Genomic DNA, 16,487 nt, shown 5'->3' with positions numbered 1-16,487 from the left:
GTTGACCATCATCTATCCAGAAACAGGAATGGAGCCCATCTACACAAATATTGTTGAATGAATAAATATATGAAGAAATGTAATATTTATTTTGTATTTAGCGATTTTGTTAAATTTGAAAAAAATGTTAAGAGTCTTGTGTTATTAAAGTAAATAAGCATATTCCCTCAGGTACCTGAGTTCTTCTTTCCTTCTGGACCTATCTGGAGTCTCAGGTATCTTCACTGTGAACGTATTAGATCACAGTAGCTGTTCTTTCCTTACATTTTATTATAAGGAAACCCCCCAAGGATTTTAATTTTAAGAAACAATAATTTACAAGCACTATTTAAAGGCTAACTTTTCTAAGTGTGGTGGCAAATGCCTTTCATTCCAGTATTTGGGAGCCAGATGGATTTCTGTTTCCAGGCCAGCCAGGGCCACACAATGAAACCCTACTTAAAATGGAACAAACAAACAAACAAAAAAAAAAAACCCAGATACAACCAAAGACTAATCTTTTATGTACACTAAACAAAAAAAACAAAATCAGAGAAACTTAAATTTCAATAGCCAGAACAACGTATTTTATAGTTTTATAGTTTAGTATACCTGATAGTATGAATAAAGTCTGGTTTTACCTTATAGCTTTCTGCTCCTTGGATGAACTCCTTCATAGAAGCAGATAAGCGGTCCTTTTCTGACCGTATGGACTCGAGTTCGTCCCGTAGTGTCTGGGCCTATTATAAATATGGTGAGTGTTTTTCATGTATAGAAATGCTTCATTTTCCACAGCACAGGATCCTCAAATCTTGTGCTTTTGTTGCTTACCTCTTTCCTGTTAGAATCTAGTTCTTTCTTTGCTCTCACAGCGACTAGTTTTATCTTACTGATTTTCTCATCCTTGTCTTTGGATTCTTTTTCCAGACTTTCTAAAATAGAAAATGAAAGGATCATATATGAAGTCAAAAGGAAAAAAAATATTGAAATTACTTATCTTAACCCCAGAAACGGTTTTACTCTTGAAAACAAAATTTGCAGCTTGAAATTTATGGTAAGTAGCCAGAACTTTATTTTGTAAACAGAAACCTTAGTTATTCATTAGCAAAGTAGGATAAGTTATGTAAAACTTTAAGTCTCTATTAATAGTTTATTTTCCAAGGAAACCTAGGAACTGGAGTTCCTAAGACTCTTAATGTTGCATAAGAGAGGATTTAGGAGACAGTTTGTAAATCAGGACAAGTAGGAAAGATGTAAGGCACATGTACATAACGGTGCACAGTCTTCCTCTAGACCATGTCTATAAACATCTTTCTTCACCCTATTTGACGACCTCTTTTAGTTAAACTCGACTTTAAGACTTTATTTTTGTAAACTTTTCTTATCAGCAGTTAAGAGTTCTGTTCACACCTATTATTTGGGGCGTACCATGTATAGTGACGTGCACACCAGAGGCCACTGTCACTCTTCCATGTTTCATGTATGTAACACAACTCTGCTTCTCAACTCGAGCATCACAATAGTGATTTCCCCCTTTCCAGTGGATTTTTTATTCTCAACAGTTTATAGATATGCAACAAGATCATATTACCAAGGTTGATGAAATGGTTTAGCAGGTAAAAATGCTTGCTGTGCAAGCCTGAGGATCTGGGTTTTATTCCTGGTAGCCATAGTAGAAGGAAAGAACTGACTCCTGAAAGTTAACCTTATGGCAGGCACAGTCCTATATATTATATAGTTACAGTAGTAATAAAATGAAACATATTAGTATGCCAGGAATAAATAGTAGAATCTAAAAAGGGCAGGGGAGAAACCATAATAGGAGATGTAATAATCACAAACATACGTGCTTTTTCATTTAAAAAACCCAAAACAATAGAAACCATGCTGCTCCTCTTACAGAGCAAAACCTTTCAGAGAGTTGCCTGCATATATACTCTTAAATTTCTCTTCCCCATCTTTTTCAAGGCCACTTCAAACAAGCCTTGATCCCAGCACACCAGGAAACTGTCCTCTGTGTTGTTTAATTCAATAGATAGCTGTGAGCAGTCACTCACTCCATCTGCCGTGGCTAAAGTTTTCCCATTTTTGTCACTTGGACATAGCTTGACTTTCAGACTTTTGTTCAATGAGTTCCTACCCACTAGCTGCTGCTTCTCAATCCCTTTTGCTGTTTCTGTCATTTAAAGATGGGAACTGACTTGGGTCCTCATTCATCTATGTCTGTCTGTCTGTCTGGCCTCTGGGATCTCAACCTTGGGCTTTTTATGGTCACAATTTGTACGTTTTTCTACCTTTATGCTAGTTTCTCAACTACAGATGCATGTAGCATCCTATGTGATGATACACATATTTAGTCTAAATTGATGCATGTAGCATCCTATGTGATGATACACATATTTAGTCTAAATTGATGCATGTAGCATCCTATGTGATGATACACATATTTAGTCTAAATTGAGCATCTTCCTTCACTCAGACCATCTCTGACAGATAACTGGGAGTCATTCTGAACTCTTGTCCATTCTCCTTTCCCCAGTTTATCTGGGGACTAAACTGAAGAACCATGGACAACCATATAACACTTGTGAAGTCTTTATTTCTTCATCTGTGAGCAGGAACAACAGAGCTAGTCCATAAGTCACTAAAGGAACAAAAGGAGAGGTGTGATGCTTAACTCTTCTATGCACTGTACATTTACCATCGGCTACTTCTTGGGACTTTCTGGTCTCCTCGATATTATTTAAAAAAATTCCAGAGACAAGCACACTTCTTGCTAAAATACTGTTTCTTTTTGTGTCATACATGCTACTTTTCAGGACCCAATGGAAGTGATATTTTTCTTAAAACAGGCAACTTTCTCTACTAGTATCATCTCCTGTCCCTATCTAACTACTGAACTTAACTTCTGCCTGTTGACGACTTCTTTGAGCATAGTGTCTGGACGTCGTTTGTTCTTACTATTGCTATTATACAGAACAACTGATTACTCAAAATGTCTATGTAGATAAAAAAAAAAGCCCAAAATTAATTTACAGGATCAATTATGAATAGAATCACAGCAGTATTTTTGTTTGGATTAAATGACAGAAAATGGCATTTGAAAGAGAAGGAAAACAGATGGCAGAGGACAATTGGGAGATGAGGGAAAGGCAGCCAATACTGTATAATTAATAACTCACTATAGTTCTCAGCTATCTTAAACATTAATAAAATATTTGTCTAATTTATGGTGACATATAAAACCATAGTTACCTATTTTTTCTTCCAGCTCTTTTACCAATGAAAGTTGATCATTTTTTACAGAAGGCGATTTCTCTAAGGAATCCTAGATTTTATAGAGGAAAAAAAAACAAAAGAACCCCTAAACCAGAATTCATTTCATTCCCCACAATAAAATTGTCATTTTAATCATGAGAAAAATCTTTACCTAGAAAAACCATATAAATAGCAATTTGGTTATTTTTATTTTCTATTGCTAGAGTAAGCAATACTACATTTATTATGTATATGGCCTTTACTAAAATAGTGCCAAAGAGCAAGATGAATAATCCGACACACCCCAAATACACATGTAACAAAGAAATGACTACATGGTGATCATTTCACAACACAATTTCTAAGAGAACTTTAGATTTTTAACTAAAATGGAATACCACTATAGCTCATTCTCTTGATCAAGTATTCTTTCAAAAGAAAAGCAGTCTGTACCCTGAGTGCAGCTGTGACTTGTCCTTGATTAGTTTTGCTCATGACTAGTCGCACTTGACTGAGATACACCACATCAAAGTGCTTATTAACTCACTCGCCAGAAATTTGTTGCTTGAACCTAAATGCTGAAACCTAACTTTTGATTTCAGACTATAAAAATGTTAATTCATATATTTTCCACAATCTATGAGCAGAGCTAAGGATTTATTTGAAATCAATAAAACTCAAAAACAGTACCTTCAGCAGTATCAATTCTGCTCTCACATCTTGTAGCTCAGACTCCCTCTGCTCAAGCGATAGCCTCAGGTTTTCATGTTCTATGACAAGATCCTTTTCATTATGGACTTCATTTTTGCTGTGTAATGTCCGAGATAATTCTTCAACCCGAGTTGAAAGAGTCTGATTTTCAAGGCTTGTTGTTTCATTAGTATTCTTCATTTCTAGAATATCACGCTGCAGGGCCTCTTTTGTTGATGTGACTTCATCTAATTCTTTTCTTAGGAGAATTTTCTCTTGTTCAGAGTCTCTTACTAAAGCCCTTAGTTCTTCACACTGAACTACACTCTCCTCTTGAAGGCACTTAATCCTCCTTTCTAATTCTAATACTCTCGCATCATATTCAAAGACTAAGTTATGCTTTTCTTCCTTTACTGTCACTAAGGATTCACCCACAGCTTTTAGAACTGTGACAACATCTTCCTCTTCATTATCTTCTAAAATGCTTGGCCTCATTTGCTTAAGAAACTCGTACAACTGAGTTTTGACAAATGACTTTTGAAGTTGCTCATTTTCAAGCAGTTTATTTAAATCATCTCGTTCTTCAACCATTAACTGGAGTTTCTTTTCGAATTCAGCAACATGTTCTTTATAGGCAAAATCTTGTTGAGACTGAAGAGCTTCTAAATCTCTACTCAACTGGACCTTTTCAGAATGCAGTCTATTGTTTTCCTCATAAAGAGACTTGATTTTAGATGACAATGCTTCTTGGTCTTCTGTCATGGTTTTCATTTGAACCATAATGTTTTGGTCATTTTGACTCTTTTCTCTTAATATTTCATCTAGTTTTCCTGTTAATTCACTTACTCTTTGTCTCAGTTCACTGTTGTGCTGGGCGGCTTGCTCTGCTGCTTCCCTGAGTTCTACAGACAGTTTCTGTTCCCTTTCCCATTTCTGATGGAGATCATCTATCTCTTCACGGGAAGTTTTGATTTTGCTTATAAAATCATCTTTTTCTTCAGCAAGAGAACTTATCTTTGCTTCTAATTCTTGTAACAGGGTATCTTTTTGACCAAGGCTGGCTAAGTACATGCTATTATCTGCCTCAAGGTTCTTCATGGTACTTTCAAGTTCTGATACCAATTCTTGTTGTGATAATAATTTTTCATTTTCTCCTTGGAGGCGATTTATAGTTTCAAGAAGAGCATCTTTTTCATTAAAAGCAGTTCTTAGCTTCTGCTGAAGCTCATGAACATCAGATGCTTGCTGTTGCTTCATTGTTTCAAACTCTTGACTTATTTTTCCAGCAGATTCTCCAAGTTCTGTTTGTAAAATTTCCATCATCTCTCGTAAACTCTCATAATTTAGAACTACCTCTTGCTTTTCATGTTGTAGATTTTCACACTGTTCCTTAAGACCCTGTATTTCAAACATTAATGCTAACTTTTCTTTTTCTGAACCTGACATAAATGTCTCACTTAGTTCAGAGATTTCTTTCTGATGGTGCTCCTGAAGACGCTGTATTTCTTTGTTATGTTGTTCCACAGTACAGCAAAGCTGCCTATTTAAATCTTCTCGCTCATATTTTAATTTTTCTACTACGTAGCCCTGTTCTTCTTTAGCCAGCAACAGTTCATTAATTTTAAACTCTAAGTCTTCTCGTTCATGGAAAAACTCATCCTTTATATGCTGGGCATCCATTTCAAGTTTTAACTTGAGATTATTCATATAAGTCACTTCATCTTTTAAGATACTATGTTGAGATTCCAGTTCTTTTAATGAATCTTCCAATTGTTTGACTTTATCATACACTGTTTGTTCTGCAAAAGGATCTTCCTGTAAGGCGACAGAGCATTTTTGATTCTCCTGGCTTGCATCTGAGGTGTCTTCATTTAAGCTTTCTGATTCACATTGGTAATTCTCTGGAATGGTCTCACTTGTCTCACACAGTGTCACTCTGTTCTCTTTTAGCTTACTTATTGCTGCCTCATGTTCTTTAGCTAATGTTTCCATTTGAGACATCAGCTCATTAACTTCTTCTTTGTGTGTAGCTCTCAGCTGCACAATCTCTTCTTGGAAAGTATTAATATCTTTTTGGTAGTGCTGAGCGTTGTCCTCAATGACTTTCTGGAGATGAATAATCTCTTGCTGTTTTTCATCACTGGTAGCTTCTAATTGCTTTTGTAGACATGACGTCTGTTCCTCAAATGCTGCTGTAATGTTCTGAATCTCTTCCTGTAGTTTTTTAACATTATTTTCAGAGTCACTCTGAGACTTGAGCTGCTCTAACAGCTCTGCTTGCTTATGGACTGCTCCCTCCAGTTCTTTTTGTAAGGCAGCCTTTTCTTCGCTGTGCTCTGAGTGTACTGCCATCAGTTCATTTTTAACACTTTCCATTTCTCTTACGTAGTTTCTATGTGATTGTTCAAACTCTTTTTGTGTCTCTTCCAGTTTAGTTACAGAATCCTATTACAAAAATAAGGACAAATAAATCTTTGAAGATGAAAGAAATCTCTACCTTTACTAAAGGGTTAGGTAGGTGGGAAAAAAGGCGAACAGAATATATCTAGAGAAATGTGATTCTGAAATTTGAAGAACTTTGTTTAGGGCTTGACTTACTTAGGTAGAACTATTATCATCAATACAAAATCTATTATTTAAAGTAACTAGCAATCGCTTCTCGGCCTTTTGGCTAAGATCAAGTGTAAAGTAACTAGCAACTAGGAGATCTCTGTATTTAACTATCTTTTTAAAGGTAATAAATTATTTAAGGCCAAAAGCTACAATGTATAGCTCCTGAACAGATTAATAAGAGATATTTTAGAGAAAATATGCTAAAACTTTATAGACAAGAAAGTAACAATGTGCTACTAAATGTCCTAAAACTGAACAGATAAAAAGTATTTAGATGTGAAAAACTCAAAACCTTAAAAAGAGTTTTATTAAGAAATGATATGGTTATAAGAAATTATAAGAAAGATTAAAGTATGCAAGAAATAAAATATCAGTTTATCTCTGCATAACTGCATGCTTTAGTATTATTAGCTGAACAAGGAATTGAACCCAGGATCTCCACACATAGGCAAACATTCTACTACTGGGTCATATCCCTATTTCTCTTTTCATTTTTTGACACAGGGTGTTGCAAAGCTGCTCAAGCTGGCCTTGAACTCATTCTGGATGCTAGACTGGCCCTGAGCTTGTGAACCTCTTATCTTTAGCTTTCTGAGTGGCTGGAATTATGGGTCTGTACTTCCAGAGCTGTTTTGTTTGTGATAAAAGTAGTAAGACTGGATTAGATACCCTTTAAAAAATTAAATTATTTAGTGTGTGTGTGTGTGTGTGTATGTGTGTGTGTGTGTGTGAGAGAGAGAGAGAGAGAGAGACACAGAGAGACACAGAGAGACAGAGACAGAGAGAAGATGAATGGATGGGGGTGTGCATGTGCCATGGCACATGTGTGGAGTTATAAACAATTTGTAGGAGTCAGCTATGTCTTTCACCAAGCTTGGAGGCAAGCATCTTTAGGCTGTCCTTGACTTTGACATCTTCTTGCCTGAGCCTACTAAGTACTAGCATGTGTATCCATGCTTGGCTAGATTAGATGCTTAAGATACCATTCTGCTGCAAATTCATTACTATTCTGTGTAATTCTGTATAACAGATAAAAGACCACTAAATGTTGTCTTACCTCAACCTCTTGCTTCATTTTAATATTTTCTTTTTTGAGACACAGACACTGTTGTTCAGTCTCTGCTTTTTCCAGAAGAAGAGCATCCAAGCGTTCAGTTAGCACCTGTTTTGGAATGACATGATTTGTCTTTATGAGGTTAAAAAAAAATGGTATCTTGTTCTCTGTTATCCCCAAACATAATCTTTCAGTCTCATTCCCGGCTCTAAAGCAGAACACCCATGACAGCCTTCCTTGCCCTCTCTGCTCCATGGATCCCAAAAGAGCTCCCTCTTTTAAGCTTCTCTGCCCCATTTGTTGCTTTGTTCCAGATGCTAGCAGGAACTCACTGCTAACCCAAGGACTGCTCCTTTCTGGCCAAAAGTATGCTGAGAGCAGACCCATACCTTTCCAACTGCTCCTGAGATACCACCCTTCTAGTCTTATCCCAAGAGCTATAGCAGGAAACCTACTGTGGTTTCAATTTCTTCCCTGACCCCAACGTAACAGTTCACCAAGACCTTCTCCTCCAACCTTCTTTCCCTCAACTTATCCCAGTACCCCCAGCCTCCATCACTAGCAGGCATTCCCTGTGAACACACAAGCTGAGTAGGCCAGGAAAACAGGAAACACATAGCTATTACATTCTCTGAAAATCCAGAAAGGAAACAGAAACAGAAACCAAGGAACAAAACACCCAACCAACAAAGACAAAGACAGAAGTCAACACCTAGACCTTTTGGCAGCATATTATATATTCAGTAGCAGCCATGCCCTGAATATTCCAACATGGCTCAAGCCCAAAAAAAAAAAAAAAAAAAAAAAAAACAGCGACAACAACAAAAAAACCCTGAAAACAGCCTTTATGACTATAATAAAGGTTCTTAAAAAGGGAAAAAAAGAAATCTCTCAAAGAAATTCAGCAAAACACAGTGGAGGAAATGAATAGTGTTCAAGACCTCAAATTGGAAATAGAATCAATAAAGAAAACCCAAACTAACAGAATTCTAGAAGTAAAAAATTTAAGAATTCAAACAAGAACTATAGACATAAGCTTCAACATCAGAATACAAGAAATAGACAGATTCTCAGGCACTGAAGATATGATAGAAGAAATGGATGCATTAGTCAAAGAAAAAAAATGTTAAATTCTAAAAAAAAACCCTCCTGAGACAAAACATCCAGGAAATCTGAGACACTATGAAAAGACCAAATGTAAGAATAATAGGTATAGAAGAATGAAAAGAAACCCAGCTCAAAGGACCAGAAAATGTTTTCAACACAATCATAGAGGAAATTCTTACTAACCTAAAGGAGATACTTATCGAGGTACAAGATGCATACAAAACACCAAATAAATTGGGACCAGAAAACAGTTCCCATGCTACATAATAATCAAAACACTAAACACACAAAAGAAAGAATATTGAAAGCCACCAGAGAAAAAGACCGAGATACACATAAAGGCAGAACAGTCAGAATTACACCAGACTTCTCAATAGACTAAAAACCAGAAGGTCTTGGACAAAGGTACAGCAAACTCTAAGAAACCACAGGTTTTGGCCCAGAAAAAAACTTTCAGTCATCATAGATGGAGAAAATAAAATATTTCATGATAAAGTTAAATTTAAACAATATGTATCTACAAATCCAGTCCTAAAGAAGGTGTTAGAAAAAAAAAGCCAACCTAAGACCATGAAAAAACAGGAAATAAATAATCGCACTAAAATCAGGAACAAGAAAAGGTTGTCCACACTCTCCATATGTGTTCAATATAGTGCTTGATATTTTAGCTAGAGCAGTAAGACAACTGAAGGAGATCAAGGGTATACAAATTAGAAAGGAAGAAGTCAAAGCATCATTATTTGCTTATGATACCATAGTATACATTAAGTTATCCTAAAACTCTCCTAGGGAATTCCTATAGCTGATAAGCACTTTTGGAAAAGTGTCTGGATACAAAATTAACTTAAAAAAAAATCAGTAGCCTTCCTATGTATGATCTGAGAAAGAAATCAGGGAAACACCACCTTTTGCAATAGCCTCAAATAATATAAACTATTTTGTGGGTAACTCTAAACAAGTCAAGTGAAAGACCTGTATGACAATAACTTTAAGTCTTTAACATAGTAAAAATGGCTATTTTACCAAAAGTAACCTACAGACTAAATGGAATCCTCATCAGAATTAAATTACAATACTTTGCGGACCTTGAAAGAACAATTCTCAACTTCATATGGAAAAAACAAAAAATCCAGAATAGCTAAAACAATTCTGTACAACAAAAGAACTTCCAGAGTTATCACTATCCTTGATTTTAAGTAGCACTACAGAACTACAGTAATAAATATAGCATGATATTGGCATAAAAATAGACACATTGATAAATGGAATAGAATTGAAGACACAGATATAAATCCACAAACCTATGGACACTCGATTTTTGATAAAGCAGCCAGAATGGAAAACAGTGTCTTCAACAAATGTTACTGGTCAAACTGTATGCCTTCATGTAAAAGAATGCAAATAGATCCATATCTATCACCTTGCACAAAACTCAAATCTAAGTGGATCAAAGACTTCAACATTAAACCAGGAATACTAAACCTGGCAGAAGAGAAAGTGGGGACTAGCCTTCAATACACTGGAAAAGAAGACAATATTCTGAACAGAACCCTGAAAGGGCAGGTACTATGAACAACTAATAAATGGGACCTCATGAAACTGAAAAGCTTTTGCAAGGCAAAGGACACTATCGATAGGACAAAATGGCAGCCTACAGAATGAGAAAAGATTGTTTTTAAAGCAAACTTTTTTATTCATGTACACAGCTGCCTCTCCCTAAGCCAGGATTCGGAGGTCAGCACTGAATGTGAGAAACACAGAATTTAAGACATGTCTTTCTTGATTTATAACTTTGTTCTGTTATATAAATCACTCGATCAAATCATTACTACATTAAACATGGAATCTGAAATGACCTGAATGTGTCATCCCAGGCCAGTCACTTATATGTAGCTCCAGAGTAAACTCCCTCTCTGCATCAATACCTTAAGAGAGGAACAGAGGCACAGTGTGAAGGGGTGTGTTCTCCATGAAACCCTTGTGGTTTCACATTTACACATCCATACACCTCGTCTCACAGTCCTGGGAACTAGTATAAAGTTTACCAGACTAGTAACTTGACTGCATCACTTCCGGGAGCCTACTCTCGAAACTTAGGTATTCGGTTCTATCCTGCAAGTTTAGTAACTCGTACTAGGTCTGGTGCCCTCCATTATGAAGTATGACACAAATTCCAGAGACACCACAAACCCAAAATACAAGCGCCTCAAGGTAGAGGAGATTCCACAGCAGAGGCAAGCAGTGTGATGCCCACCGCTTCCGGAAAAAGATGGGAAAAGATTTTTACCAACTCCATGGCCAATACAGGACCATATATAAAGAATTCAAGAAACTAGATATCAAGAAAACAAATAATCCAATTGGATACAAGTCTAACATATTTCTTAACAGAAGAATCTCAAATGGCTGAGAAACACTAAAGAGACATTCACCATCCTTAGCCATCAGGACACCAGTCAAAACGACTCTGAAATTCCATTTTACACATGTCAGAATGGCTAAGGTTAGTGACAGCTCCACTGCCAAGGATGTGGAAGCAGGGGCAGCACTCCTGTGTCAATAATGGGATTGCAAACTTGTACAGCCACTATGGAAATTAATATAGTTCCTCAGAAAATTGGAAATCCATTTGCCTCAAGACCACTCTTGCACATATATCCAAAGAATGCTCCATCCTACCACAAGGACAGTTGCTCGATTATTTTCATTATGGCTTTATTCATAATAGCCAGAAACTAGAAACAATGTAGATGGCCCTCAACTGAAGAATGGATAAAGAAAATGTGGTATATTTACACAATGGAGTATTACTCATCTGTTAAGAAGAAATGACATGAAATTTGCAGATAAATGGATGGAACTAGAAAAAAAAATCATTGAGTGAGGTAACCCAGATCTGGAAAGATAAATATGGCATGTAATCACTGAAAAGTAGATATCAGCCATGAAGGCAATGATAAGCCACAATTTGTAACCCCAGAGAGGTTAAAGAAGAGAGAGTCTAAGGGGAAATGTATAGATCTCCCTGAAAGGGAGCAGATTTCACAAGCAGACTGGGGTCAGGTGGAGACTGGGGTGGGAGTTGGAAGGGGGGGTCTCACCTTGACAGGGGGAGTTGGGGTTGAGGAAGAGAATACAGGGAGACATTTGGAATCTGGTGGCATTTGAGGGTTGGTGTAAAATCCCAGTACAGTGGAAACTTCCTGGCATTTATGAAGGTGATGCTAATGAGGACTCCTAGTAATGGGAGATATGGAGACTCAACTGGCTGTCTCTGGTAGCCAGGCAGGGCTTCCAGTAATGGAACTGCATTGCATTCAATTGAGTTGTTGGCAAGAATGTCTCATGGTAATCCCCAAACAATCTAGGCTGTTGACAAAAAGACAACATCTACACAATTCACTGAACATGAAGAAGTCAAGCTGGTGCCTACATGGAGCCTTCACCCCTATGTTCTAGCCTTGTGGGTGCAGAAAGTCACTCTGCAAGTGACTAAAAGAGAAATATGGATACCAACCCAGCCACAGAGCCTCTGACCTACAATTTATCATCCTTACAAATGCTAGGGCAATGGTGGCCAGAGCTTGCCATTGCCTCGTTTGGCTTAAGGCCTACTCCACAAGGAGTTGAAATCATGGGGAAGAGACCTACAGTCTAGAAACCAAGAACCACAGACTAGATACATAGGATAAAACCAAATGCTACTGGTTAAAAAAAAAAATCAGTAAGGTAACTTGTAATGATATTCCACTACACTCCACAGAGTATATCAGTGCCTTACCAGTCAGCATCAAAGAAGGCTTCCTCCATTAGCAAATGAAAACAGATGCAGAAAGACATTACACAGAGAGGTCTCCTTCAAATCCCTCCCCTTCAAGAGCTCAAGGAAGAGGCAGAAAGACTTTTAAGAGCCAGAGGGAGGGTTGGGGATTTAGCTCAGTGGTAGAGTGCTTGCCTAGCAAGCACAAGGCCCCAGGTTTTGTCCCCAGCTCGGTGGGGGGAAGGAAGGAGGGCACCAGAATGGCCCTGTGAATCAACTAAGCAAGATGCATATGAATTCTCAAAGACTGAAACAGCAAGCACAGGACCTACATGGGTCTGCACCAGGTCGTTTGTCTCATACTGCTCCTTTCTTCCTTCCTCCTGTTGGGTTGTAGGTCCAACTTTCATATGGTAATTTTTGCTTCATCTTACTATATTTTATTTTGTCATGTTCGACTGTTACCTCTTAGAAGCCTGTTCTTTTATAATGAAAGACAGAAAGGGAATGGATCCAGAGGGATGGGGAAGAGACCTACAGTCTAGATGAGCAGAGGGGAAACTATAATCAGTATATATTGTATGAGAAAAGATTATATTTTTATTTAAAAAATACTCAAAACAACACAACAAAATAAACAAAAGAAGCAATAAATGTATGGTTTAAGGACAATTAAAAAATGTCTTAACCAATGAACCCCCAGTGAACGTGATTGTTAGGGGGAGGGTGGTAATGGGGGGAGGATGGGGAGGGGAAGCCCATACAAAAGGGGAGGGGGATGATGGCCTGGAAACTGGGAAGGAGAATAACAATAGAAATGTAAATAAGAAATACTCAAGTTAATAAAGATAAAAAAAAAAATCTTAACCACATGTATGACTATCTCTCTACCTTTTCCAAGCCATGCTAAAGTGAAAATGAAAGATTTAAAAGGTAAAATCATTAAGAACAAAGGAAAAAGGTGAGTGGTGGCAGTGCATGCCTTTGATCCCTGCACTCAGAAGGCAGTGGCAGGCAAATCTCTGTGAGGTAGAGGCCAGCCTGGCCTACAGAGTGAGTTCCAGGACAGTCAGGACTTCATAGAGAAACCCTGTCTCAAAAAACCAAACCAAACAAACAAAATAAAAGAACAATGGGGGAAAACCATGTTAAAGACACAGAAAGCTTTAACATACTTTAAAAAACAATGTGACAGAAGATAAACTAAATCAGAAAGAAAATGCTCTAAAAAGAGCCTGGCTAGGATGCACACCTTAGAAGGTGTGAAAAACAGTTCTGAAAAATGAAATCTCAGGAACTGGCCTTACCTACGGAAATAATAGTTCAGTAGTAGAGTCCTTTCACCTAGTGCAAGTAAGGCCTGGATATCAATTCCAGCATTATAGAAACAAACAAGACAACATCCAACAATTAGAAAGAGCAGGTATTGTCAATGAAGTGTAAAGTGTAGATCTAAAGACTGAGGATTGGAGGCTATGAGGGTCAGAGATTAGGAGTACACACTGCTCTTGCAGAGGACCTGAGTTAGGCTTCCCAGCACCCATGTTGAAAGACTCAGAATCATTGATAACTCCAGCTCCAGGAGCTGTAACTCATAGTCTTTTGGCCTCTTTGGGTACCTGCATTCTCACACACACTCAGACTCAGATATACTTATATACATAATTAAAAAAATCTTTAAAAACTCTGAGAATTGGACGGCATAAAGTAGTTCGTACTATAGAGCAGTAGTTCTCAACCTTTCTAATGCTGCAACCCCTTAAACAGTTCCTCATGTTGTACTGACCCACAAACACGCAATTATTTTCGTTGCTACTTCATAACTATAATTTTGCTACTGTTATGAATCATAATGTAAATTTCTAAAATGTGACCCCTGTAAAGGGTCATTCAATCCCCAAAGGGTTTGTGACCCACACATTGAGAACTGGTTATAGAGAAACACCTGTCACAAACAAGCAAGGAAACAAATAGGAGGTTAGTGGACAAGCTGAATAGGGTATAGTTAAAAGAACAGGCAAGAAATCTTGTCTTTCCTTTGAAAAGACAGACTGACAACACCGTATGACAGCTGACACCTTTAATCCTGGCATTGGTAAGCATAGGCAAGAAGATCTCTGAGTTTGAGCCACCCTGGAGTATGGAGTGAGTTCCAGGACTGCCAAGGCTACACAGAGAAACCTTTAAAACCTCCCTAGAGGGGTTGGGGATTTAGCTCAGTGGTAGAGCGCTTGCCTAGCAAGTGCAAGGTCCTGGGTTTGGTCCTCAGCTCCGGGGGAAAAAAATGCAAAAAAACCTCCCTAGATAACCTTATCTTCTTTAGAAAATGTGTGGGAAGGCAAATCAATAAAATGGAAACCAGATCAACAGGCCAAGTCAGTTCTTAAAAAAAATAAATAGTTAAGACAGGTCTAACAAGGCAGATGAAGGGAATACAGAGGTCACAAATGAGCAAACTAAAACAGGAGTTCTCTATATAAATCAGAGTCTACAAAGTTAGAGGTATTACATCATCAATAATATTTAAACCTCAAGTGAAATTGATAAAAATTCCTGAAATAACAGTTTTACTTATTTGAGAAATTATTATAAAACATAATAATCTTTATTAATGAATACTGTGGGATAAAGAAAATAGAAAGAATGAATATAATTTAGGTTTTCAAGGAGTAGAAAATTATGTTTCATATGAACTTGTCCAGAAGAAAAGCCAAAAAAAAATTTAAGATATACAAAACCAAAAAAACAAAAACAAACAAACAAACAAACAACAACAACCAAAACAGGCTGGAGAGATGGCTCAGTGCTTAAGAGCACTAACTGTTCTTCCAGAGGTCCTGAGTTCAGATCCCAGTAACCACATGGTGGCTCACAACCATCTATAGTGGACTCTGATGCCCTCTTCTGGTGTGTCTAAGACAGCTAAAGTGTACTTATATATAATAAATAAACAAATCTTTTTATTGGATATTTTTTATTTACATTTCAAATGTTATCCCCTTTTCCAAAATAAATCTTTTTAAAAAAGATATACAAAATCAGTGCAATGCAAAAACTAACTGAAATAATTTAGAGAAAGTGTAAATCAAAGGGTCATGTTACAAGTCTAGATGTATCCAATCAGGACCACATCTAGTTTGGACACTGTGACAGGGATATTTCTTGAGCCAGGAGTTTGAGGCTGGCCTACACAACATGGTGAGCTCCCATTTCACACCGTATCCCCTCCCCCAAATATGTATGTATGTAGATAAATGTGTATGTATGTATGCATGCATGAACATTTGTAGAGTTAAGACAGGTGGTTAGGCCTAGCCAAAGTATGAATGTATATATGAATATGTATATGAATGTATGTGTGTGTGCATATTTGCCTGTGTAAAGGATTTTAATCATATTCCTTTCCTTTCTCTATGGTTCACAAAGAGTTAACCAGACTGGCCAATGAGGGGGTCCTGACTGCCTGGTCAGAGAAGGGAACACTAGCAATAAATCTTATACCTAATAACTCCCCCAGCCCCCAAGCTGTTAAGCAACAGGTGTTAATTCATCTGAAGCCATCCGCTTCTGGCCCCAGAATAACAGAAGAATCAACGAGATAAAATATTATTTATACTAAGCAACTTTTACTCTCAACAAAACCAAGTTTTGCCCTCAGCAAATGCTCCACCTCCTTAGCTGCCTTCTAGAGAGAAACAGTGCTCAGGCAGGCTCTCAGCAGTAAACTTCGTCAACAGAATTTACGACAAAGAAGAGAAATCTCAAACATTGAAGATAAGGTAGAAAAAAATGGATAGCTCAGCCAAAGGAAATGTGAAACCTGGACAAAAACAAGCCATCCAGAAACAAGCCATCCAAAAAAGACCAAGCCAAGTAGTGGGGATATGTAGAGGGCCGCAATAACATTCGCCACCACTAGATGGCGCTTGAGCCCCCTGCCCCACGTTGGAAGGCCAGGTCAGTCAAGATGAGCTAGCCTTTCCATACAAGGACTCCCTATGGGAGATTATCTGTGCCAGGTCTTTG

The 16,487-nt window shown here is 37.5% G+C and overlaps 2 protein-coding genes across 5 annotated transcripts in view; both read right to left on the bottom strand.

The window, feature by feature from the left end:
• P4ha1 (prolyl 4-hydroxylase subunit alpha 1) overlaps window positions 1–16,487 on the bottom strand; it is a 1,160,453-nt gene that overhangs the window by 816,349 nt on the left and 327,617 nt on the right. The gene's annotated exons all lie outside the window — the stretch shown is intronic.
• Window positions 1–16,487, bottom strand: part of Gcc2 (GRIP and coiled-coil domain containing 2) — a 50,762-nt gene that overhangs the window by 28,802 nt on the left and 5,473 nt on the right. For both annotated transcript variants that reach the window (XM_032888347.1, XM_032888348.1), the window contains exons 5-9: window positions 7,598–7,702; window positions 3,928–6,372; window positions 3,235–3,307; window positions 811–911; window positions 621–719 (exon numbers count right to left, since the gene is read on the bottom strand). In XM_032888347.1, coding sequence (XP_032744238.1) covers window positions 621–719; window positions 811–911; window positions 3,235–3,307; window positions 3,928–6,372; window positions 7,598–7,702 — 2,823 coding nt within the window. The remainder of the gene's footprint in view (window positions 1–620; window positions 720–810; window positions 912–3,234; window positions 3,308–3,927; window positions 6,373–7,597; window positions 7,703–16,487) is intronic.

The sequence above is a fragment of the Rattus rattus genome, chromosome 18 (genome assembly GCF_011064425.1).
Source record: "Rattus rattus isolate New Zealand chromosome 18, Rrattus_CSIRO_v1, whole genome shotgun sequence".
NCBI lineage: Eukaryota > Metazoa > Chordata > Mammalia > Rodentia > Muridae > Rattus > Rattus rattus.
This window is presented reverse-complemented; position numbering and strand designations above follow the sequence as displayed.